Source organism: Bactrocera tryoni, unplaced genomic scaffold, assembly GCF_016617805.1.
Source record: "Bactrocera tryoni isolate S06 unplaced genomic scaffold, CSIRO_BtryS06_freeze2 scaffold_11, whole genome shotgun sequence".
Classification (NCBI taxonomy): domain Eukaryota; kingdom Metazoa; phylum Arthropoda; class Insecta; order Diptera; family Tephritidae; genus Bactrocera; species Bactrocera tryoni.
In genome coordinates, this window is record NW_024395824.1 from 12916297 (window position 1) to 12944103 (window position 27807).

Here is a 27807-nt window from a genome sequence, read left to right on the forward strand (position 1 = left end):
CCCTTGCCAATAAATGTTTGGATATTGTAACGCATCGTACAAAAGATGTGTCTCGTTTACACGATGCATGATATTGCTTCTTCGCTGAACGACAATGTCTCGCGATTTAGTTGGATCGCCAACAATAATTGCAGCAAAATCATTAACGGTTGGTGCATTGAATCTTCGCACATGTTCACCTGTTGGGGTACAATCCGCTCTTATGACAAATTTGTGCGTATCCGATGGCATTCGTTCCAATGCTGTTTTGAACATATTAACCACATCATTATTAGTGTGAAAAAATGCTTGTAACTGTTCAATAATTCGTCTCTTTAACTGTTGTGTTTCCTGTATATTGCACCGCACATTCAGCTGATCCACCATCGACGAAATGAAATATATTTGCAGAAATTGATGCGGTTCATCTGGTCTTGGCACCATTGAACCGTGCATATGATATATTTGTCCTTGTATCTGTAATTGCAAACAATCATTTGTTGAAGAATACGGTGTAACTTCTGATCATGTGATGGTGTAGTGTGTGGTGTATATGTAGTTGTTATGTGTTGCAATTCATTGTGTTGGTGTGAGTGATCGCTAACCTTGCAAGTCGGCATGAATCCGTCTTCTCGAATGATATTAGCTCCAAAGGAAGTCATGCGAAAGCAGTTATTTTATTCAAGGATGTGTTGAAGAAAATGGCTAGAATCGGGATCACTTCCATCAAACAATGGTTTCAGTGGCTGTGGTGGTGTAAGTAATAGATCCGGATGGTTTGACTTTTCCACTTGCGCAGCACAATCCATCCGTTTCTCTTTTGAACTTCAAAGCATTGCAATATCGGCATATAGTCGTCATTTGTCCAATATCTAAATTTTCGTCATCACTGTTGTTCGCAGTGGGATCATATTGGAATGCCAAGCGATTGTATGATGCCAATGATCTTCGTGTCCTCACGCGTTGTCTCAATCGGGCATTTTCTCTTGATGAATTTTGTCTTTCTTCGCTTAAGCTCTGTGAATAAACTTGTTGCTGGCTTGCATGTCTTGTGCGACGGCCGATGTTCGCACGTCGTCCTTTAGGCATGCATTTTGGACTATGGACAGATTGGTGAATTTAACCTCAAATGCACGATCCACATAATTTACACAGTTCAACTTACCTCCTTAATGAGAAATGCCTGCTGTAGAAATTAAATGAACATTTTCACAATTTGATTTTTTCCAATTGAAGTGATAGGAAACGAATACCTTATTTTTATATTTTTTCACAATTTCACATGAAATTAACTGAGCAGAGAACAATGAGTAGCTGGTAAACAATGTATCACGCACCGGCGCCATCTTCTTAAATTATTTGCTTGTAGTACATGCTATGTATCAGAGATGGCGCTGTATGTAAAATAAGATTTTCCCGCTTTTATGTTGAAATTCTTCCTGAATTTTCTTTACTATAAACCTCACGGACCTCGAGACCTTTCCAACGAATGCAAAGCCGAGGAAATCGGTTCATTCGTTCTGGAGTTACAGCGTCAGGACGGAAAACCCTACTTATTTTTATATATTACATAATGAGTTTTACACATATTTTTAACTTTTAAATCCACTAACACTTCACTAAATCGTTTCTAACCATTTATTTCATATTAAATAGTACAAAAATAACTTATATTCAATTATATTTGTTCACACAATGACAAAAGGGTTGCATTCTAACTAATAATCAGTGTTACCTTACGTACTTACATATGTTACAGACGAACCAAAAGAAATGAAGAAAACAAATAATAATACATACCCAAATGACAGAAAAAAAGTAACATATTAGTTTTTCACATGGAATTCTTTTCTGCATTGCTTCAAAAGAATAACCCTGGTCGGACCAACACCTAGGCGTGCTCAGTTCATACGCGTTGAACTTCTATTTGCGTTGGCGGCCTTAGGCCGCTCTTCAAAAAAATAACCCTGGTCGGTGAACTCTATTTTGTGTTGGGGGATTTCGGTCGCGTTTCGAAAAAGTAACTCTGGTCGGACCACCACCTTGACGTGCTCAGTTCTTTCGCGTTGGAATCCTTTTTGCGTTGGCGGGTTTCGACCGCGCTTCAAAAAAGTAACCCTGGTCGGACCATCATCTGGGCGTGCTCAGTTCATTCGCGTTGAACATCTCTTCGCATAGGCTGCCTTCGGCCGCGCTTAAAAAAACAATAACCCTCGCCGATTCAACTCCGGGACTTATCAAAATAATGAAAATTCTGAAAGATTTTACATTACTCATCATACGATATTGAATTTTGTATTGACGACCTACTGTTTTGTTTAATGTTTTGCTTCTTTGCAACCATTTTCTTATTGTATGAATAAATTATTTTCAACTAAAGTTCAATATGGAATTAAAGCAATTTTTACACTATTTAATAATAAATGGGGTAATGTTATGGTTTGGGGGTATATGATATCGTCTGAGGTTGGATATTTGGACTTTATTCGTAAAAAAGTGAATAAGCATATGTATCTGAACATTTAAAAAAAAAATTAAATTTTAAGTGTGCTTAAATCGGCTGTTAATAGCGGCCACTTCTATTTACAGCAGGATAACGACCCAAAACACCCGCATTATCTTGTACGTGCAGGGTTGTTATGGAATTAAAAATAACTCCATAGGTCCCGCAATCACCATACATTCTAAATATCTGGAACTTTTTGAAAAATCGTATTCGAAAATATAGAATTTCATCAAAATAAGGCCAAAAAGCTGGATGATGGACTTAGTGGGTCAAAATATCCGGAAATAATACTAGAAATTGAGTGGGAGCATACATCGATGTCTAGGGACAATAATAGCAACAAAATGTAGGTCAAAAACCGCTAAAACTAGTGTAATTACTTTTGATTTATGTATATAAATAATCATTAGTGTACGTAAACTTTTTTGATATAAATTATGCCCATTTTAAGCTTTAGCATTCATTTTTTTTATTTGTGTAAAAAAAAAAAATATATTTTGATGTGCTAAATTTAATGTTATGTAAATATATGTACATCTTTTGAAATGGATAGAAAAAAACCATAAAATTTTTAATTTTATAACAAATAAACGTGTCGTAATTGAAGAGAACTAGGTGTATGTAAACTTTGGAGGACCTCCTCTATCCGTTCATATCCATTTTCTCCCCGAAATCCTAGTGCCATATTCTAAAAAAATTCATATCTAAATTAACATAAACACAAGCAAAGTTATGGAAGAAAAAAGCAAAAGTTGCGTTGAGAAGAGTTTACATATCTACAAAATGCCACATACAGTACAAAAATAACATTCGATAAATTTTCTTAATTCTAGCTATAACGGAATTTTGGGTTTAAGTTTGGCCCAAGTTGGCATCTATAACCGCTTTGATATCGATTCTACTAAATTTGGCAACTGCAGATGTAATGCTATACCAAGTTCTTTAATTATAACAGTGTTAAAAATCTGTTTTTTTAATCCCTTACTGAAAAACTTCCGTGATATATTCAATAATATTCAAAACAGAGCCTTGAGATGGTATTGTTAATTTTCTGGGACCATCATAAAGCATCCAATCCTTAATAATTTGCACCCTATGCTCTGGATCTTTACCTTGTTGGATGATTCAACTGGAACCTAATTATTCACTAAATGTATCACTTAATATTCCAAAAGTTACTTTTAATTGGAAATATCCTTATTAAATTCAGTAAAGGATATAATTCGTGCGTATACGTATACGTTGATGTCATCGTGCTTTAGCGTTGGTACTAAATTTCTCGGTGAAAGCTGAACTCTAAAATTGCGAATTTTCATTTGGAAATAAAACTTTTTTTAAACCAAAATCCATCCCCTTTGCTCTATGAATGTTCTTTGGGGAATTCGAAACGAAATTTTCGTCTTATTCTGAAACCAGAGTATCCGTCCACGCTTTACTATCGCTGACACATAAATAATACTAGTACTACCATCTATATAATTTCTATTAGTTAGATTATAACTATTAGTTAATTAAATATAGCATTTTTATGAAGCAACTTGTTTTAGTTTACAAAAAAATTGATCAAACAGCATTTTGTGTGTTAATAAAGCATTGCTTTTTAAGTGAAAAATACTGTTAAGTTTGAGCTCTACACCAGGGAAAATAACCGTTGAAAAGAGATTTGCTAAGTTGGAAAGATGCGAAATGAGCACCCAGGGCGATCAGCAATTCGTTGTTTTTGTTAGAGGCGCCCACTTTGCACAGAGCTTTCGCCTCATTACTGCCTGTGGCCCGCACACGTTAAATTTGGAGTAAAACAATTCCTCTTTCCCTATACCATGAAGATTTCCTACTGTCTTTGGAATATCTAAATTCATACATAAACTACATTTTTACCTATTTATTACATTTTTACAACAATTTATATATTACATGATGTCCTTACATATAACGTTCACAGCTTTCTTGTCATTGGACAATGCAAACATGTTTTCTTTAGAGGTTACTCTTGAAAGAGCGACATACAGTTGGCTAGGTGAAAAACAGTCAATGCTCAAATCTAAGCCTGCAGAGTTGAAGGTCTGACCCTGCGATTTATTAATGGTAATTGCAAAAGATGTCTTTATCGGAAACTGTAAACGTTTAAATTTGAAGGGTAAATCCGATGGTATCAGAGGGATTCGGGGAATCAATACATCTTCTCCGGTACCACATCCTGTGAGTATTGTGCACTCTATTATGAAAGTTTTCAGTGATTTTATCAGCAAACGCGTGCAAGTGGAATTTTTAGCTGTATTCAGATTTCTTAATAAAATCACAGGACAACCTACTTTCAACACCATTTTCTGAGGGGGACTCCCTCATACGGGTTCAAAAGTTTAGAAATTCTTCCAAATCGAGCACATTATCGACCGAGTAGTATATTTTCGCCGGGGCATCAATATTTGAAAGAATCAAGATATTTACCTTATCTACTTATTCGTTAGTTGGTGACAGAATCGCTCTTTCTTTAAACCAAGATATTGTCTTATAACTTCTGTTATCAATGTCAGGATAGACATTGTTGACTAACTCTTGGATGTTGTCTATCATAACACAAAAGGTTTACTAGGTCAATCCGTCCCTCAATTTGTGTTAACTCTGGAAATAGTCTGTTCTCACGTGAAGATAACGAAACCCTCATATTAGTTTTAAGCTCTAATTTATTGACATGTGGCCAAAGGTTGGATCTTTTTAGGGAAGCATTTATTTCGTCAGCACGTGTTCCTCGAGTTACAACTGGTAGTGCTTCAAATGACGTCTTGTTTGACATGGTAACATCGTCCCAGACTATGAATGAGCAGTCACGCATCAATTTTCCTGCATTGCTTTGTTTAGAAACACTACAGACGCTGTTATTATCATCGGTGTCGATTTTCAGTGGGAGCTTGAATGTAGAATATGCGGTTCGGCCTCCTTTCGAAAGAGTAGCGGCAATGCCGGATGACGCAACAGCTAACGCAATTTTTCCTGTAAATCTCACTTTTTTTTAAAGCAGATTGTTTAAAAATGTTTTTTCCTGTACCTCCTGGGGCATCAATGAAAAACAATCTCCCTTCATTGATATCAATTGTTGATAGTAATGCAGTGAATATTTTTTTCTGATCGATGTTTAATCGTGTCTCATCTTGAGCTATATTTTGTAAAAGTCTCGTTTGACTCGAGGTCCATCTGTAAATGATGAAGGTAGTATAACCAACTGCCCAATGCCGTTGCGGTGTTCATTCTCCTCTAAAGCATCTTGAAGATGAACCTAATTTTCGGCTCTCAATTTAATTTGAATATTACGTATGTAGGCCAATCTTTTAGATTGAATTTTTGCATATGGTTCTATTAAGTATTGGTTTGGTAACATTCTATATCTAAGCAAAGTGTTGAAAATATACGGTAGCAATAGTAGTTCATACAAGACACAGTTTTACGCAGAGATGTACCACCGTTTGGGTCAACTTGAGAAATATTAAAGACATAACCATTTTCTCTACTGCATAGCATCAAAGGATATTGTAAGCTGTCATAAGATCTGTGTAGCTCTGAAATTTTTTGCAAATTATCATCACGACTATGCGATACAATATCTATTTTGTAAAATTGCGCTTGTGTATCTGGATCTGCAATAAAATATATTTTTAGAAATTTGTGATCATGGGGTCGAAGTGGTAGCAAGCTTCCAGCTAAGTGGTACACTTGCCCTTGAATTTTAAATGAACCCACGATCAACGTCTTGCAAAGAGGTCGTTTGAAATGCGTTTTATAACGGCGGATGTTGCGCATCAATTGTTTGGATTTCTGATAATCACCCGTAAGAAGTAAGTAAAGTGATTCAGGTGAAGGGAGAATTTCTTCTAATTTGACTTTTCCTTGTAAGCATCACATTCCTTTCGATTCGTCCTTTAATTTCAATACCAAGCAATGTTCACACACTACTTACATACAGAGTACCTGTTGATACTATACGATCGTCCTTGTATGAAATCGAAGGATCGTAATTCATGGAAGAATTTTCTTTATTTACCCATGAAGTAGCAACTCGTAGTGATGATTCTCTGGCTCTCTGTGTTCGATGTACATATATTCCTTTCTCGGCTGGGGCGAACCTCGCGCTCTACTGAAGATTTTCTCTCTCTATATCTATCCAGAGTCTAACTGAAGCGAGCCTCACGTTCCGTTGACGATTCTTTATCTCTAGCTGAACGTACTCTTTTGGCACTCACTGTATTACGATTATGTTCGACCGACGACATCTTCCAGACATGACTTATAATTTCTGCACAAATTTCCATATTATTCGTATGTACCGCAGTAAAATATATCTAATTACTTACCATTTATCAAAACAAACAAAAGATTTTTGTTTTTGAATAAAATATTATTATTGCATTTTTGTGTCAATTTATTTAATGAGGACAGAAAATAGTAAAAACAACAAACACATACGAAAGCCGTAGCACATGAGAATTTTAATTATACATATAAACCTTCCTCTTCAATCACTCTATCTATTAAACAAACATCAAAATGCGTTGCGTAGTTTTAAAGATTTAAGCATACAAAGGGACTTTTTAAAAACCGACTTTCTTTTATGCTATGTGTGATACTACTGTGTTTATGAATAAGTACTCTTTTGTGGGTTATTGGCTATGTGTTCGGCTAATTTGGAGCAGTGACTTTTCAATATTTGAAATGTGATGTTTCAACGTGGTCGGACCGTAGGGAGATGGGTGTTAGATGAATGGGGTTTGCTAGCCATGCAAAGAGGTGATTAGAGTCATGCGGGGACTCGTTGCATTCTAGGGCTTTATTTGGTATGTCGTGGTCGATTCTGGTTGCGTATGACCTGCTACAGCATCCAGATCAAATTTGCGCAAGAGTCACTCTAGATTCTCGCGGCAACTCGAACTCGTCGTTTGCAATGGGTGGTTTGACTCCAATTATGCCATTCACTGAGAGGAATTCGGTGATGGTGTTAATAGCTCCACTGGCGGCTTCGCTTCAAGCATACTTCTGAAGGAATGGTAGTTTGTTATGTTCTTTAACTGGGAGCATACGGGTCTCACTAAATAAATCTTCGACCGGAGACTTCAAGAGGCATCCTATTATAGTCCGGAAAACAATGTTCTGACTCTTCTGAAACTTCTTCGTCTGCGTTTCACTGCATCTAGGCGACCATATCAGTGCAGTGTATTTTAGGACCAGTCGCCCGATTGCCTTGTATGTAGCCAACAAAGTTTATTTGTCTTTTCCTCATGAGCTGCTGGCTAGCGACTTGAAAATCTTGTTGCGGCCATCATGCCTCCAATTTCATTGCCCGATGTTATTTTTGTGCATATCTCACAAGAGCCGGTTCTACATTACGGGAATTGACCCTTTTTTATCCGGCCAAGGGCTGTTATTTCGAGGATCTAACCTTGTTTGGATCAATTCGGTAGCGTAGAACCGGTTGTCTTGGGAACTTGGCACCTCTCTCCCTGTGGTCCTAACAAAACAGCTAGTTTCCTGGGCCTACCGTTAAGTGATTTCGATGACAATTAACATATTACTTTCCCCGAAACAGGGCTTAGATAATCGCTACAACAACTATTAAACAAATTTAATAATGCTCTCGTTGTTGCTTATAATTTGTATTAGAATGCGAAAATATGGAACTATGACTACAATATATTATAAACAAATGAAGTAATTTGTAAATTATTTTACAATTTATTTAAAGAAAATAAAATATTTAAAGAAAATTTGCCCTCGGCAGTTAGCTAACTTGCCTGTATGAACCGGCCCTGTTCATTTGCAAATTTATTATTAATCGAGAACTTACTACTATGATACTTGCATTTGTTACTCCATGTCAACTTATACTTACATCTGATGATATTAATGACATTGTGGTAAATGGTGCAAAATTTTGCATTACCCAGCAAATTATTACGGTACGTACATTTTCGGTAGAATCTTTTTGTTTTATTTGTCTTATTTCCTTCTAAACATGTAGATCGCATGACTCTAATTATGATTTTAAGCTATTTGTGCACTATGTATAGTGAAATAAACCTGTAAAAAACAGTTTATTGTTAGTAAACAATATACGTAAGTGTAGAATTCATTCAAATACCTCAAAAAATCTCCCTCGACTTTATACCGTTATTCACTCGAACCCATTTTCATACCACATTCGTTGCACCATATTCCGAAACATTTCCATATCTTTATAAATATAAGCTTGCGGCGGTAAAAAACTATCTACTATGTACATACATAGTTTTAACCAGGACCGTTTTTCCCCAAATTATTGCTTAGTATTTCTGCAATTAAGGTGTTAAAATAAAGTAAACTCGTGGCCACGCAAAGCCAACCACTTTACTTTCTTAAATTTTTTTCAGACTTTTTCGTTCGTTCTTAATTTTTTTCAATTTTATTTTTTCTATGCTTTTAGTAAGCATAAATAAACTAAATTATATTCTCTAATTATTTTTATAGTTTTTAATTTATTACATTTTATGTGTAAAACACAAACTAGGTTTTCTGTGCTTATACAAAAGCGTCCGATTATATGGTTTTTGAAGTAATAAAGCGACTTAACGTCGTGTTTCAGTTAAAGAAAAATAAAAGTAAACTTAATTTAATTTATAAAGTAAATGAAAGTAAATTAAAAACATCAGTTTTTCATTCCTCACCAGTCTCTTACATTTCGCGCTCATTTTGTAAAGCTCACTAACTTCCAAATGATTTTGTATATAGCTGAATGTGTTCTATACAATATAGAGTGCTTATACAAAATCGGCCGATTATGTTGTTTTTAAAGTAATAAAGCGACTAAGTCGTGTTTCAATTAAACAAAAATAAAAATAAACTTAATTTCATATATAAAGTAATTTAAAAAAATTAAAAATATCAGTTTTTCATTCCATGTCAGTCTCTTTCAGTTCGCGTTCGTTTTGTAAAGCTCACTAACTTCCAAAAGATTTTGTCTATAGCTGAATGTGTTTTGTTTTAAATTTTTAATATTTTTGATAAATAACATGTCATTCACTTATTTCTAAATAAAAAATTTCAATACCGCAAAAAGTACCGTTATAAAGTGTAGTCAAATATGCAAAGTGTAGTCAAACATATATTTTCGTAAAAAGTACAAAATTCAGCCACACTTACAGAATTATTTCCTAATATCTAATAGATACTTATGATTTTCTTGAAGTCTCCAACAATAGTCTGCTAGCATTCCTGGACTCCATTTCCTTTGATAACGCTTCTCCATTTATGAAATGTCTTGATGGAACCTCTCACCTTGTTCGCCACTCACACCACCCAAATTTGCCGGAAAGACATCCCGATGAATGCCTACTTCAGTTTTGTCGAGCCTGCGAATACAGCTCATAACAACAAACAAGGCAACGGTGAGAATGATGAGTCATCGAAGCGAACAACTGAGCAGCACCATAAGCAATTAAGTCCTTAAAAGGCAGCGGTTAATCCTAAAAAAATTTTAGTCGGCACACCAAATATGAATAAAACGGGAGTTTAAAATGGCAACAGATTTGACTTACTAAGCAAGAGTTCAGACGACGTTGCGAAGGGTACCACCACAGTCGTTAATGCCAAACCCCCTCCCAATTTATTTGCGTGAGCGTAGCAGTAATGCTCTTGTTGCTGAATTAAGTACAATTTTAGGTACTAACAATTTTAAAGTGCATTTGAAAAAAGGCAATATAGATGAAACAAAAATTCAGACCTACACTGAAAAAAGTTTTATGGACATAGTTAAATTTTTCTCAAATAAAAACAAGAATTTTTATTCGTATCAACTGAAGAGCTCTAAGGGCCTAGTTGTTGCAATCAAGTGTATAGAGTCCGCCGTAGACTCTAGCGAAGTCAAAGAAGCATTGGCAGAATGTGGTTTTGCAATTAAAACAGTTGTAAATATATTTAATAGAAACAAAGTACCACAGCCAATGTTTAAAATTGAATTGTTGCCGAATTCGAATCAACTTAAAAAAATGAGACCCATTCAATATACATATAATTTGTAATATTTGCTGGAAGAACCACATAAAAGAATCGGTCCGGTACAATGTACTAACTGCCAAGAATATGGGCATACTAAATCATACTGCACTCTACGCAGTGTTTGTGTGGTATGTGATGATTTACATCCCACTTCCAAATGCACCCTTAAGAAAGAAGAATTAAATAAACACGAAAAAAACCTTAACTTCGGCTGCACCGAAGCTAATATACTATTCACAGGTGGATTTGTTTTAGTAACTATGGGTTCAGTTTGTATGGAAGCTATCTGCTATTGTAATCCGATCTGAACAATTTCTTCGGAGGTAACATTGTTGCCTTAGAAAATAATCTATACCAAATTTGGTGAAGATACATTGTCAAATGTGAAAGTTTTCCATACAAGAACTTGATTCCGATCCTTCAGTTTGTATGGTAGCTATATGTTATAGTGGTCCGATATCGGTCGTTCCGACAAATGAGCAGCTTCTTGAAGAAAAAATGACGTTTGCAAAATTTCAAAAAGATATTTTAAAAACTGAGGGTCTAGTTCGTATATATACAGACAGACGGACGGACGTACGGACGAACGAAACGAAAATGCAGCAATTGCGGGGGAAATCATACTGCTAACTACAGAGGTTGCCCTGTATATAAAGATTTGAAATCGAAGTTCTCACAGGGCATTCAAGCACGTCGTAACCAAATGTTACAAACACCCCGTAATGAAATTATAGCAACCTCAGAAAAAAGTTCAAATCCTATTACTTCTAACAATAATAATATGAAAGGAAGCTATGCAAATGTGGTGAAAGGCAACACTGTGCAAATGTAACTGCCGCAAAATCCTCCAAATGGAGGTATTGAAACTATGATTATAAATCGTACACAGTGTATGACACAATTTATGTCTACTATGCAAAACATGATCCAAGATTTAATAAAATCATAAAATCAAATGCTGCACAATTTATTAAGTAAAAAATGAGCTTACTAAATGTCTGTATATGGAGTGCTAACGGTGTTAACCAACATAAATTAGAGATTTCTGTCTGAAAAGAATATAGATGTAATGCTTATTTCAGACACTCATCTAATAATAAAAATAATTTCAATATGCCGGGATTTAGATGTATAGTATGTTACAAATCAATATAATACAGTTATGTGAACAACCCATATTCGTTAATCCAATGGTGGGTCTAACTTCTTATAATACGAATTGGCTAAAATATAAAAATACGTCAGTAGCCACATTAATATTGAGTACAAAATAAATACAGTAAGAGATATTGACGAAAGTATAAGAGAAGTCAATGATATAATAACCAGCGCAGTTGTCTTAGCAACACAAATTGCTTTGCAAATCAACAAGAAAAGGTATTTCAACCCAATTTGCCAAAGGACAACTTTAAGCTGTCAATCTTACCCAACACAGCTAAAGAGTCGCTCGAGTCTCTTTTGACTTCACCTTCTGAAATCATTGGTATCATCAAAGAACTTAATCCAAAAAAGTCGCCGGGACATGATAAAATTTCTCCAAAAATGCTAATTGAGTTACCAATTATTGCTGTAGAGGTACTCTCTTTGCTCTTCAGTGCAATTCTTAGTTTGGGATACTATCCAATTTCATGGAAAAAGTCGCAGATTATCTTGATAGATAAACCTGGGAAAGACTTAACACAGTCGTTTTCACAGACCAATCAGTCTTCTACCCTGTCTTTCAAAAGTATTACTATCAAAGATGTCTCCTTTCCTCCTCGTAAATAACACAATACCAATGCATCAATTCGGATTTCGTGCGAAACATGGCACAATAGAGCAAGCAAATAAAATTACTAACGAGATAAGGAAAGCATTTGAGCACAGGGAGTACTGTTCAGCAATAATCTAGATGTAGCTCGGACGTTTGATAAGGTGTGGCACGAAGGTCTTTTATATAAGATTAAAAAAATTCTACCTTTAGAATTGTATAAAACCTTGGAGTCTTACTTTAAAAATAGAAAATGTATGGTAAAAGTGGGATATTTCTTATCTGATGAACGACAGATAAGGGCTGGTGTACCCCAGGGCAGTGTTTTAGGCTCAACACTATACATCATATATAGAGCAGATCTTCCAACAGCTAATAATGTATTAACTTCAACTTTTGCGGATGACACAGCTATAGTGGGCCGTAACAAATGACACATTTTAGCATCACGAATATTAGCGAAGCATTTAAGTTCTGTCGAAGAGTAGCTAGCGAACTGGCGTATAAATGTGAAAGAACAGAAGTGTAAGCTTATTACATTTTCGCTAAGACCAAAGATGTGCCCGGCAGTAAAAATAAACAACATATTAGTACCCCAAGCGAACGAAGTAACGTATCTTGGTATTCACCTAGATAGAAGGTACACGTGGAGAAAACACATCTCTAGTAAAATAACATGTATGAAGATTAGAGCTGCAAATTTATATTGGCTTTTAAATAAAAACTCCAAACTTAGCCTAGACAACAAAGTGCTTTTATATAATGCGGTCATAAAACTGATTTGGATGTATGGCATTCAACTGTGGGGTACGACCCGTGCAAATAATATTGATCTAATACAAAGGTTCCAATCAAAAATGCTTAGAACAATCACATGTTCACCATGGTACATGCGTAACGAAAATATCCATAAAGACCTTGGTATTCCTATGGTAAAAAAATAAGTAGAAGACAGCAGAATTAAATATATGTATATCTAAAATCCGAGATCACCCAAACCCTTTGGCTAATGCTTTGGTACATTCCTGCGATCAAACACGACTTAAAAGAAGAGATATGCCTGCGTATTAAAGAGCGACGTATCACCAAAACAGCTCAATCACTTGCTTGAGTCTGTCTAGTTTTTAAATAGATTTAAGATTTTATTACTTATTGTTAGGCTTTAAGAAAAAGCAGATACAATAAATAAACTAATTTTGAAAACAAAACAAAAGTTACTAGGATACTGAATTTTCACAATATAGTTTAACTATATGTGATTAATTTCAAATTGTACGAATACTTTTTCTGTTTCATTATGTGAGCTTTTTTTTTTTGTTTTGAAAAAATTAGTTTAACCCTGGTCGAGACCAACGGTCTGACACACTTAGTCGAGACCAATGGTGCTTGGCTAGGCCAAGTGGTGTTTACATACATTTGTATGGAAATACGTGTTGTATTTACGCTCATATATGTACAATATAGATACTTTTTTGAAATTTCTTACCTCTCGATTTGGTTGAAATCAAATTGACTGCTTTGTTCACGCTTGGCGTGGCAATAGCGTTCACAAAAAATGTAACATTTTTATAAAAATTGCGTTTTTCTTAACCTTTAAACGCTGTAGCGGCTAAAGTATTTGACCTAGATACAAACCAATTTGGACATGTAAAGAACATGAAAACAGATAAATCAACCGTGCGAAGTGATTGAAATATACCAAAGTTCATATATTTTCATACAAAATATATGGGGTCTAGCCAAGCACCATTGGTGCACTAAGGTGTAAAATTATAATATCCTTTTTTCGTCCTTTTCGATACGATTTCCTTGAATTTTTCTAGGAAGCTACCTGAAAGCGCAAGTCGTTTGCTACACTCTAAATATATTTAAATAACATTTAAAAACAAAATATGCCTGGCCAGACCCGAGGGTTTTGATGAAGGTTAAGGGGCTATACCAGTATGACAGTTTCAAAAAAAAAAAAAACTTTATTTGCTTTTTCGATAGCTTATCTTCTTCTTCTTTATTGGCGTAGACACCGGTTACGCGATTATAGCCGAGTTAACAACAGCGCGCCAGTCGTTTCTTCTTTTCGCTACGTGGCGCCAATTGGATATTCCAAGCGAAGCCAGGTCCTTCTCCACTTGGTCCTTCCAACGGAGTGGAGGTCTTCCTCTTCCTCTGCTTCCCCCGGTGGGTACTGCGTCGAATACTTTCAGAGCTGGAGTGTTTTCGTCCATCCGGACAACATGACCTAGCCAGCGTAGCCGTTGTCTTTTAATTCGCTGAACTATGTCAATGTCGTCGTATATCTCGTACAGCTCATCGTTCCATCGAATGCAATATTCGCCGTGGCCAACGGGCAAAGGACCATAAATATCCTGTGAAATCGGGAAAGTCTCTTGAATAGTTTTTAGATGGCAGCGTTTTAAAAATCGACAGCTCGGAGGTGTAAACATATACACTTAAGTGAAAGTTTAAATGCGTGTTTCTGGAAACGACATTTTTCAAAATTGCTGGCGTCATAACTCAACGAGAAATTGACCGATCGACTTCAAATTCGAACTGAGTATTTTTGAATACATTTACTATACACGATCTTTTTGATGTAAAAAAAAGATCTTAAAATATAGCTGAAAATATACCTTATTACGTTCAAAAAAGTGCGAGATATTCAATCGCGTAGTTTCTCTTAGAAAAAGTTGACGAAAATCGCCTCATTTTTCATGCGCCACACTGGTATAGCCCCTTAAAGTATATGTCTAAAAAAAACTTATGGAAAGCGTAGTGAAAATACTAAATAAAACTTTTGTATATTATTTTTATACATAATGAGTTATTTGATCACAAATTTCTCAATTTATTGTTTTCATATCGAGGAGTACGGATAATTTTTCTTGCGAGTGTACGTTTTAATTTTATATTTTCTTTTTTGAAAAGTTTTATATTCTGTTTATGCTGAACGATATCTTTGGCATTGCTTATTAATGTTGGATCTAAAGGTTTTATTTGTAGTTCTGGAATATCTTTAATCCAAGAAGAGGATATCAATTCTTGTATTAATTTCGGATTGTACGTGATGAGATGGTGTTACAGTTACTCCCTCATGTCGAGCTGTACATCCTTCTCTTATTTGTCATAATGCCTTGACTATGGATTTCCGTATGCATTTGTTGATTGTTATCACATTCTAGATATATCATTGTTTTGCTAAATAATTTGTAAACCCAACGCATTGAGAAGACAATTTTATCCAAACATTTTCATTTGTAGAAGGTTTGAATTCACTTACTACTTTACATGAATTATCAGTCGATGATTTCCAAGCCCAATTTCCAAGAAATTGGTAATGATTCTCCGAATTACTGGAACATTTATCTAGTTCTACTTAGTTTATAAATTAATATTGATTCAAATTAAACTTGTATATTAAATACTCTGCTTTTATTTTTGGAATAATCATATTACCTTTGTATTTTATTGGAAGTGGATTTAATTTGTATACTTTTGACGGTTCATACCATATTAAGGGGTTTTCTATGTTTATAACTAGCCGTGAATCAACAATTAAACCTTCAGCAGTCATGGATTTATAAATTTCTTTTATTCAATACCCAACTGCTTTCCAGGTAGTATTAATTTGTGTGCTAGCTTATTTCTAATAAATGCAATTTCTTCAGTAAGTTGTAACGGTTTTAATAGTTTTGGATTTATGCGACCATGATTTATGTAAATTAAGAGATTGATTATCCAAGTGTGACTTTCTTCACATTCGTCCATAACTATTCCTTTTGTAATAGTTTATATTTAAAATATCCAGATCATTCGCTCAGCGTTTTGATTTTTTATTAGTTCATTATAAAATTTATTAAGTTGTTCATTAATTTTTTTAAATTATTGTAAACTTCACCTGTTGTCTTGTTTATTATATTTATGGTAGAATCAACTATTGATGTCTCCTTTTTAAAAACATTTGCTCTATTCCTTTAGTTGTTGAAAATATTTCTAATGTTTGAGTCCATATTTTCTCGGTCATCAGCATCCATAATGGTGCTCGCTTTTTTCTTTTTTGTTCTTTCATGAACAATTCTTTATTTGCTTCAAGAATATTATATCAGTCCTTTAAAGTTGCAGTAACCATTATACAGGCGTCTTCGTAATAGGTCAATATTTTGCATTGATGTTATTAAATTCCATTTTGAATTTATTATGCCCATTTTACTAATTGGATCCAAAAATATTGCTGTATTATTTCTCAGCTTAGCCACTGAAACTGCTGGTTTAGCTGTATCATTAATGTATAATGATTTAGCTTGTGTTACTAGCATGGGCAACATTAAGAACCATATCATTAATTCGCTTGTCTTACTCGACCGTTCTAAGTTGTCAGTATTTTTTGTCATTCTTGAAGTCAATAAACTTGCAACTTGATTTGGCTCATCTGTTCTACTGCTGTTTATTGCTTCCAGTGAGCACAATTTGTGAACGGACCGTTTAAGTATTAGAGTTACAACTTCCATCACTTCCCGGATGAGTATTATTAATTTTACTTAATGGCCACTTGACTGGTTGAGTTTCTTTATCTTTAATAATTACTATTTGTCCTTCTGCTAGATTGGCCTGTTTGGTTTTCCATTTCATTCGTTGTTGCAACATTAATTTTTTGTATTAATTTCCACCTATCTAATGAAGCTAATTGTGCATCATTAATTGCTTCAGGACAACCTATTATTGAACATCCTATTAAAACATAACCAGGAGTTAAAACATCTATATCGCCTTCACTATCTATTGCACATAGAGGTCGTGAATTCAGAACTGCTTCAATCAGTGAGGGCAAAGTAATAATTTCTTCAAATGTCAATTTACTTTCGCCTATCACTCTTTTTAAATGATATTTAACAGACTTGGCTCCTGCCTCCGAAATGTGGAGCTGCCGGCGTCCCAAAATTCAATTGAATTTCATCTGCTTCTAATATGGCAATTGAGAAGTAAAGTTTTCTCTTGACGAACAAAAACCAAACTGTATAAGTCACTCATTATTCCCGTAATGCTATATGGTGCAGAGGCATGGACCATGACAACATCGGATTAGTCGGCATTACGAGTTTTCGAGAGAAAGGTTCAGCGAAAGATGTATAGTCCATTACGCGTTGGCCATGACGAATATCGCATTCGATGGAACGATGAGATGTATGAGATATACGACGACATTAATATAGTTCAGCAAATTAAAAGAGATTGGCTACGCTGGCCAGGTCATGCCATTCCAGCTCTGAAAGTAGAGGAAGCAGAGGAAGAGGTAGACCTGCACTCCGTTGGAAAGACCCAAGTGGAGACGGACTTGGTTTCGCTTGGAATGATTAATTTGCTCCACATTGAAGAAACGACTGGCGCGCTGTTGTTAACTCGGTTATAACTGCGTAAGAGATGTCTACGCCAGTAAAAAAGAGAATATGGAAGCTACGGTTGAATTTTTCTTACTTGCCATTTTGAAATCTTGGTCTAATGTTTTACAAGCTTCAACAAAATTCATTCCATTGTCCGAGTACATATATATGCTGACTTTTACCTCTTCTAGCAAAAAATATTTTCCAAGCAGCTAGGAACACTTCAGTTATGAAATCACTTACTGCTTCTAAATGAATAGCTTTTGTTGCTCTACAAACAATTACAGCTATATATCCTTTACATGTTTTTTGTCCTCTTCCTTTTGAACATTTCATATGTCCTCCACAGCTATACCAACGTGTGTAAATAAAATTGATATAGATACTTGGAATTCTGAAAGATTTCCCATAATTTGTTTCTCTGCTTCTTTGCGGTAACGTAAGCATCGACTACAAGTTCGAATTGTGTTTTTTTATTGAATTCTTTAATCGAACAATTCCTTCTAATTGTCGCTTCCATTAATTTGTTTTCTCCCTGTAATGTTATTTTATGCACATTTTCAATTATTAATGATAACAAATGTGACTTATTTCATATTATTGGGTGTTTTTGATGAAATATAAAATCTGCATTACCCAACCAACCTCCTACATTCTATTACTATCCAAATTGGATTTATGTGTGCAATGCTACTAATTTCTTTTTTGAATTCTAAAGTCCTGATTTCCTCTCCAAATTGTAATTCTTGCTGATATCTTACTAACATCTCCTGAGCTTCTTTCATTTCTGACTTTACTAAGTATTCGGGACATTTTTGTCCTTTTATTTATTTTTTTCAAGTTGTCACATAAGTTGCATCGATTTGAATAATCGTCTTGGTTCGCCATTGATGTTCCTCTTCTCGTAACCATTTGGACCCTTCCACCATAGATCGTGATCTATCAGTTTATTCGCAACTACTCTTCTAGATGCTACATCTGGTGGACTGTCCTTTGTTCCAACGTGTTGCCGTAACGCAGAGAGAGCAAGTAATTTGATTTCTTCTATCGGCTCTCCTTTTGTTTTCTCCACAATATACGTAGATAATATTGATCACTCTCTGTATGTATGTTAATTGGTCGAAACATCTTTTCAATATCACTTGTTTATACATATTGCCAAAGTCTTCATTTGATTATAATGTCAAATATATCTTTATGAGGTTTCAGTCCTACGAAGAGGATGTAATTTGAGCTGATTCCATTTGTAGTTTTTGCAGACGCATCGAAAACCACTCGCAGTTTAGTTGTTAGACTGCCTTTTCGAATGACTGCTTGATGTGGCAAATAGTTTTTTAACTTGTCATTTGTAGCGAGTCTCCATATATAGTGATCAACGCTAATGTTGCATAGCTTGTTGTTTGTTATGAATCTCTTTCGATTCATCGTAGTCAACGCCTGGAACCTTCTGCATTCAAAATATTGTTGCGCAGTATACATAATTTTTTGTGCAGTTGTATAAAATTTAGGTGTTCGCTTTGGCTGCTTTTGAATGCTCTATTTAGCTGTTTTTATGTCTCGTATTGCTACTAGAGCTTGATATTGCTGTTCCAAGAAACGGAAAACATCATCTAGACTTTGTATTTCCTTACTTTTTTACATTCTGCTCGTATAAACGTAGACTTTCTTTGTCTAGTTTTCGAACCACTATTCGAGCTATGATGGCTTGTTTGTCGTTTAAATCTAAATTTAGTCCTTTCAAAGCATAAAGGCATTTTTAGTGGTATCCACCAGTTGCTTCATGCTTATTGCAGTTTCTTCACATGCAGTCGGTTGATCCAGTAGTCTGCTACTTGTACTATTCTTTTATCCTTCCCAGAGAAGCAGCTTCGTAGTTTGTTTCTGTTACTGATAGCTGTTGAATTAACCTACCTGCTTCCCCACCTAAAGATGTCTTCAATCGGAACATATTTTCCACTTCAGTAAAGTGCTTAGAATTATGGACCAAACTTTTAAAAAGATCGCGGAATGACGACCATTGTTTCATTTCAACATAAAACATTGGAATTTTAATTTCCTGCAATTTTATGTCAGAAGATATTTGTATTGTATTATTATTCTTTAATTTTTCTGTTAATTTTTCGCGTAGTGATTCACATTTAGTGTCGTCAATTGACTCAAATAGTTTCCCCCGGTTTGAGTTTGCTGAATATCCAGAAGTCACAGGAAGCTAAATGAGGCGAATACAGTGGTTGAGGCACGATATTAGTTGAAATATTGGCGATTCATGAAGATTCAATGCAGTATGTAGTGCATTATCGTGGTGTAAAAACCAAGAGTTGTCGGGCCCATAATTCCGGCTTCTTTTTGCAAATAGCTATGCGCAAACGACGCATAACACTTATAGTATTAATAGTATTTCTTGTTGACGGTTTGGCCCGGTCGGTACGAATTCGGAGTGCACCACACTCAGGTTTTCACTGATTCCTCCGATATTCCAACAATGCTTCTGATTCTTAATCTCAAGCACCAATTCTTTTTTATTGTCGTGTTGATCATCAGTTGATGAGAATGGCCGCACTGGGCGTGGTTTTTCGTCAACGCCTTCTCGACCCTTTTTTCAAATAATTTTATCAATAAAAAACACTTGCAGTGACAAAAAATTGTCACTGAAGGTCTTTTTCAACATTCTGGTACCAGAGTGATGATTCCGCACACAAAATTTACTGGAACTTCTTTGTTGAATAATTTCACTTATCAAAAAAATCGTCGAATGCAATTTATGTATATAGAAAGAGAGCATATACTAAACATTAATAATTATTTTTTTATGGTTTTTGGCTCAAGTGTCATTCTAAACTAGAAAAAAAATATTTTGATGAACAAGTTTTCTCGCGAAATATAAATTAAAAAGTCTTAAAATTTTTTGCCCACTTCTCACAAAAAGGACGAAATCTTCGCAATTCAGTTTCCCCTCCTTAAGGTGTAGAACTATTGTACTTTCGAGATCTCTCAAATATCTCGGAGTTACCATAGGTATAAAACTTAGGTGGTGAATTCACATTGAAAGTCCTTCGAATCTGGAACTCCTGCAAAAGAGCCATTGTCTCAAAGTGTAGTTTTAGTCTATTGTATATATTCAAGTGGCACCCACCCCATACTAAAATATGGTGTGGCGGTATGCTGGATGGCACTATCGAAAAAATGTCGTAATAAACTCCTGGAACAAAAACAACGGACTTGATTGCTGAAGGTTACGGGCGCAATGAAAACAACTTCAACAAAGGCTGTGGAACATTCTGGATATCCAAGCGTAAACTAAGGCTATCCGTAGCACCAATACTAAGTCGCATTGCGTTACGTTATGCATAAATACAATAAATAGACTTTTAGTAAGTAACTTGATTAATAACATCTGCGTACCTGGTCATATATTAATAGAAGGAAACGACAATTGTAATTAGGAGTTGTTAAGCTGCAACTAGTGAGTTCCGGTCCTCCCTTCCGTAGTCACAACGTAGTTATTGTTGTTCTCATTTGAGCATTTTTCATCTTTCACTATGAGTTAAAACTTACCACCGCTTCTACCGCCTCTATCGTACATGTTTGCTCCAATTGGATTTTTTCCGTAGAAACGAGTTTGTTCTCTCAAACGCAGAGTTGGCAATCCCGATATTTTGTAGTATTTAAAAAATATACGTGAATATATTTGAAACATTTTTAAACTAGCACAAAATTACATTGAATATATAATTAAGTAGACCATTTTTAATAATTGGATTCCAGTTTTGATGTTTTACAATATTAAAAATTATAACTGTAAAGGTAGATGTGTTGCAAAACCATGTATGCAAATTGAGCATTGGCAACAGTGTTCAAATGTGATCAAGAGAGAAAAACAACAACTATGTTGTCACAATGGAAGGGCGGAACGGAATTCACTAGTTGCAGTTTTAGTTGTTGACAATCATTACGCACGAGCACTGTGTGCTAAACGGTAATACACAAATAAGTTAAAATATGATAACGGCAGATGAGTTTTAAGGGGCTATACCAGTGTAACGCATGAAAAATTAGGCGATTTTCGTGAATTTTTTAAGAGAAAGTACGCAATTGAATATTTCGAACTTCCTTGAACGTAATAAGGTATATTTTCAGCCATATTTTAAGATGTTTTTTTTTTTACAATAATTTTGAAAAATAACGGAGTTATGGGCTGTCTTCGGAGGTGCCAAAAAAAAGTGCCCCAACTGCTGACGTGATTCCGGCCGTATGAGCACCTGAAACAAAAAAAAAATCAAAAAGATTATTAAACTTAAAGATGTTTCCTATACAATGATTGAAAAACATCAAAAATTAGCAAAATTGCGTAATATTAAAAAAACTCGTTTTTTTAGGTAAAAAAAAAAAATGGTAGTTTTTTTAATGCCTGTTAAGTAAAAGTTAATGTAGTGCTACGTCACTTATTCCTTATCTCGGGTGGGGGGTAATAAGTGATAGGTACTGCTATTTTACTTGAAATATTTCTTTTTATGTTTTATTTTACCCCTTACCACTCGTGGGGGGAAGTAAAATATATAAATAATAAGAATGTTTTCTGCTGAGAATGTATTTCAAATCTAATTTTATTTTGATATTTTCATTACTTATGTACAATTTTTAAAACTATCTTAAATAATTAAATATATGTGTATGTGTGTATGTTTGTATGTATTGCAGCATATTGTTTATGCTGCTTGATATGTTTTATGCTACATGCATTTTTATTATTATTAGATGCATGCACATTGCATGTAAATGCATTACGTATATATGTATGTATATTAATATATAAATAGATATTTATATTTAGTAGAATTTCGGCTTTGCTGATAAGTAAGCATGTTCATGATATTTGAACAATGCAAAATTGACAATTTTCAACCAATCAAAAAGATCGTAGGTCATTGTATAGTAAATGGATTCAAAAACACTCAGTTTTAATTTGAAGTCGATCGGTCAATTTCTCGTTGAGTTATGTGGCCAGCACTTTTAAAAAAAAACGTCGCCATCCAAAAACTATTACTGATACGACTCTGCTTATTTTACAGGATATTTTTGAAAATATTCGATAGTTTATATTTCCAAAAATATCCTGTGAAATCAGCAAGGTCGTATCTGTAATAGCAAATAAAAAATGTATTTTTTTTAAGTGTCACACTGGTATAGCCCCTTAAACCTTAATAAGGGGGAATTATTTTATGGTTCTTCTTCGTCATTTTGAAGTTAGGTTTACGTTTTGCATACAAATAATGCTTTTGTTATAAGAATAAATATACTTGATTTATCGTATTTTTCTAATAAATATTATAATCAATCTGTTTATATTGCAAACTATTTTATACTTATATTATCATATTTGAATATACATAAGTATGTATTTGAATTAATCAGGCTTGAAGTGAGAATTTCTTACATTGCTTATAAGAGAAATAATTCAGCGTAAAACTTGAGTTATTTCCGTATACTTTTAAATTTCGTAATTTTGTTTAATTGGTAGCGCTCCAAAGGTGGTAATTACGCTCATATTAATACCGTTATGCATTGTAACTACAAGAATTTTTTACATAATGTTTTCAATTTTAAATAGGCAGTAAGAAAGTGATACTTAATACGATAAAATGGGCAATTGCTTACAAATAAACAGCACCGATGACATTTCACTTTTACGTGGAAGCGAAAGTAGCAACACACACGATTTTACATCTGATCGAAATGTTCCGGCTCCAATTTATTCGGTAAGTGACGTATTTCTATAATCAAAAGAACTGGTAGACTACTGTATTCATTATTTTTCGTGTTAGTAAGGAAAAGTTAAATTTTTTCATCCTTGATTTGAAACCAAATATCGTTACAATTCTTTAAAAACTTTCAAAATAGGCTCCTTCAGCGTCGATGTAACGCTGCCAGCGCGATTTCCAAGCATTGAAGGTGTCACGAAAGGCATTCTCCGGAATAGCTTTGAAAGCCGAGATTCATGCTGCTTGAATCCCCTCAGTCGTTTCAAAATGCTTTCAGGCAAGGAAACAAAAAAGTCCGGGTGGCCACATATGGGCTCTAGGGCGGTTGCGGAAGCGTTGGGATGCTGGCCTTGGTTAGATAGCTGTTCACAAGAAAGACGGTGTGAGTCGAGACGTTGTCGTGGTGCAATTTTCAATCGGCTGCGATCCCTGTCGGACCCGATTGTGAGTCCCTTGTGGACTTCCACGTTGACGGTTTGTCCAGGAGGAAAAAATTCATGGTGGACGATGCCTTTGATGTCAAAAAAGACAATGAGCATCGTTTTCACTTTGGATTTGCTCATTCTTCCCTTTTTTCACGGTCTTGATCAGCGACCTCTTTCCGGTCCTCCAAAAAGGCCTGGTGCCACCGAAACGCATCACTTCTTGCTAAAGCCACATCTGGGTAAGCCTGCTTGATCATATCAAACGTCTCTGCCGCAGATTTACCGAGTTTCACACGGAATTTAATCGTGTACCTCTGCTCCAACGAACGCTGTATTTCCGGCTTGCACCACGTCGCGCTAAAATGTTCTGTCCTGACTCTCCAGGTGCTCAGAGACAACTGAGCAGCCGCTCGTTCGTTAGCTAGGAACGCCCTCTACCGAATCCAGTCGGTGCGCGCTCCAAAGTACAGTCGCGGCAGAAGAAAATCAGTCCTATTACATTCCGGACAAACCGTGTATTGTTAAATGTTTACAAACTAACTCTTCATGAAGTTGTGCCTATACACTTATTTCATATTAAAAAGGGCACAAATAGTGCTTCATATCATTAAGTTTAAGTTTTTGATAAATTATACTTTTTTACAAATTAACGAAAGAGAAAACTTATAATTATTTTTACCATATACGTATACGTATATTTTGCAAACGGATGAAAAGAAATAAAATAATTAAGTCCGAGTGTATCCGAATAGTTTATTGGTTTTGGCAGCACTTTATATTTAAAAATGATGCCTAGTGATCATGGTACAAGGGAGTAGGGAAAGTGTCCATTAGGGCGGGTCGATTTAAAAATCGCCCATTGCTCTATGAAAATCATATTCTAGGGATCAAAATAAGATACTTTGCCGAAGGAACCATACCTCTAAAACGAATTTTGATGTCCCCCAATTTGGGTCGAACCTTTGGGTAGGGGCAAATTTTGAAAAATCCCACTTTGACCCATTTAGAGTGCTCCAATTGAGTCCAAATGTATGACCGACCCCCACTAACTTTGGATGGCCGATCCACCCATGCCAGTGGCACACCCCCTGGAACTCCCCTGGGGGGTTCCCCATACAATCATTTCAAAAAATCACCATTTTTGGTGATTTACTTACATGAAAAAATCAGCTAAATTGCTATGTTCTTTCTTTATTTTTATTTATTTATTTATAATAATATCTATTTTTTCTCTTAAGAAATTTATTTAGTCAGAACATAATACAGTCGAACTTCCATAACTCGAATCACTATTATCCCAAAAAAAACTTCGACTTACGGAGACTTCGAGTTATAGAAAAAAATTTTTTGTTAAAAAAACTTAATTGCTACTTTAGAGTATATTAAATGATGAATACGTATTTTTTGTTTAAAACACACATTACAGAAAACTGTAATAAGTTACAGTGAAGTGAAATATTCAGAAATTAGTGACTGAAAATTTTCTTTCTTTTTTTTGGTATTTTCAGTAAAAAATTACTCTAATTTGTTTAAAGCCGTATAGTGCTCATCAGTTGTAGTGTCATTTGTTTGCAAATATTAACTCAATGTTCGGAAAGCATTTTCTACATCATTTCTGTAAGGCTGGTGAATAGTTTCTTCTACCGATCCCTCGCCGTCACTCTCCGTTCCGCTTAATATTGGATCATCTAATTCAGGGCAGTAATTCTCAACAATATCAGCATCTGTAGGAAAACCAGTTGTGCAAAGGTCATTCTCTAATGCAATATAATCCTGAAGAGTAGCACTGCAAGTTATTTTGTTTGCTTTTAACCATGCTTCGTAATCAGCTTCAATTACGTTTTGATATTCATCAGTAGTACTTAAAAAAACTCAGAGGTATGTCTTCTTCCTCTTCCCATTCAGAATATTGACCAAATCCAGCTTTTTTGAAGCAATTCGCTATGGTTTGATTTTTGACGTCAATATCCCAAGCTTTTGTTACATGATTGATGCAATCCATAAGTGTAATATCTTGTTTTTCGTTTGCCTCTATACGCTTTAGTGCTTCTTTTACTATTTTGGTACGATAAAAAACTTTCAAGTTTTGAATTACTCCCTGATCCAGCGGCTGTAATTTAGAGGTCATATTCGGTGGAAAATATGCCAGTTCAATGGTTTTCAGTTTGCTTTGTACGTCTTTTGGATGTGCTGGGCAATTATCAATAAACAATAAAATTTTTCGGCCAGTACTTTGAAAGCGCTTATCCAAATTTAGAACCCATTCTTCAAAAATTTGGACAGTCATCCAGGCCTTGGAGTTTGCTTTATAGTCTACGGGTAACCACTTAATACCACGAAAGCACCGCGGTTTGGCACTTTTTCCAATCAATAGAATTTTAAATTTTTCCGATCCATCCATATTTGCTGCTAACATCAACGTAACCCGTTGCTTGCTATTCTTGCCTCCGTAGCATTTTTGGTTTTTAAACGTCAATGTTTCATCTGGCAAACATTTAAAAAACAACCCTGATTCATTCGCATTAAAAACATCCCGTCCACAGTACTTTTTTAATAAATTCGGCAAAACATCTTTTTTCCACTTCTCGCAGTTCACTTCACTAACGTCATTGCTTTCCCCACACGCTCTTTTATATCCCACAGCATACCAAAAATAAAAATTGAAATTTTCGCCAATTGAACGTTTTGCTCCCTACCTCTGCTTCCATTTATCAAGCCAACCTGTGCTTGTCATAAAATGATCATCGCCAAAGCGCTTTGCAAACTCCTTTGCCTTCTCCTTTAATATTCCTCCAGACATAGGCATGTTTTGATGTCTAGCTGCTTTGAACCAATCGAGGGTTGCTTTATCGATGTTTTGAAATACTGGGGTTTTAATCCTTTTACTACCCAGACGAACCCCAGATTCAAACGACGTAATAATTGATTCTTTATTCTTAAAAATCGTTGACACCGTACTGGCTGGGATACCAAATTTTTCAGCTGCTTTCTTTTTCTTTAAGCCACCTTCTACTTCTTTCAATAGTTTATACTTTTCTTCAATCGACAAAGATTTCAAAACACGTTTAGTTGCCATAATAATTAATAAATACGATCTTATTTCCCTGTATCATCAAGTACGACTGACATGTATGCACTGAACTCAAGAATGATAGAAAAGAGATTACGCATTGCGCAGGTCCGTTATACTAAACATACAATTGCTTACGTCACACGGCGCAGTAAAAAATTTGGCAGCTATAAACTCTACTACTCTAACATTCTTGTTAACAAGCAATATTTACTTGCTACTCAAGCTATTTCACGAAATTTATGAGCCGTGTGACGTAGATGCGCAGAACGAAAAATGTTTTGTCTCTCATCTGCGCAATCTTGTACTCTATCATTCTTGCACTGAACTGATACATACGAAAACAAAAATAAGCATTTGATGAACAAAGAGGGAATTCCCCGAATAAAACGACGGTTCAAAAAAATAAGCAAATAAAAGAAAAATGTAGAGCGAAAGAGAGAAAGTACAATACTGCGAGTTGTAGAATGAGAGAAAAGCACATTACTTCGAGTTATAGAAGTCATAATTATGTATTTCCGTTCGAGTTATGGAAGTTCGAGTTACGGAAGGAAATTTATATGTTAATTACTCTCTTAATGCTACTGCCAACCCATTTAGTTCGAGTTAGAGAAAATTCGAGTTAAAGAAGTTCGAGTTATGGAAGTTCGACTGTATATGAAAAAAATTAATTTAAGTGATGATCTTAAACTAACAATAGACAAGAAACAATTATGTTTGCCCTGAAGATCGCAAATGATCTTAAACTAACAATAGACAATTATGTTTGCCCTGAAGATCGCAAATGATCTTAAACTAACAATAGACAATTGTGTTTGCCCTTGAAAACACTTATGCTTAAGATATGTGTACATACTGTCGGTATGTACAGTAGATTAGTGTTAAGATGTGTGTATGCACTCAGCATGTGGTGCATACATAAATTAG

At 35.0% G+C, this 27807-nt stretch overlaps 1 protein-coding gene across 6 annotated transcripts in view; it reads left to right on the forward strand.

The window, feature by feature from the left end:
* Positions 1–27807, forward strand: part of LOC120779494 (RING finger protein 11) — a 58242-nt gene that overhangs the window by 21296 nt on the left and 9139 nt on the right. For 5 of the 6 annotated variants that reach the window (XM_040111781.1, XM_040111785.1, XM_040111780.1 and 2 more), the window contains exon 2: positions 23235–23382. In XM_040111781.1, the coding sequence (XP_039967715.1) occupies positions 23266–23382 (117 nt within the window). In that variant the 5' untranslated portion in view covers positions 23235–23265. Of the gene's footprint in view, positions 1–2725; positions 2832–23234; positions 23383–27807 lie in introns of those variants that run through there. The other variant, XM_040111783.1, reaches the window with a different exon arrangement.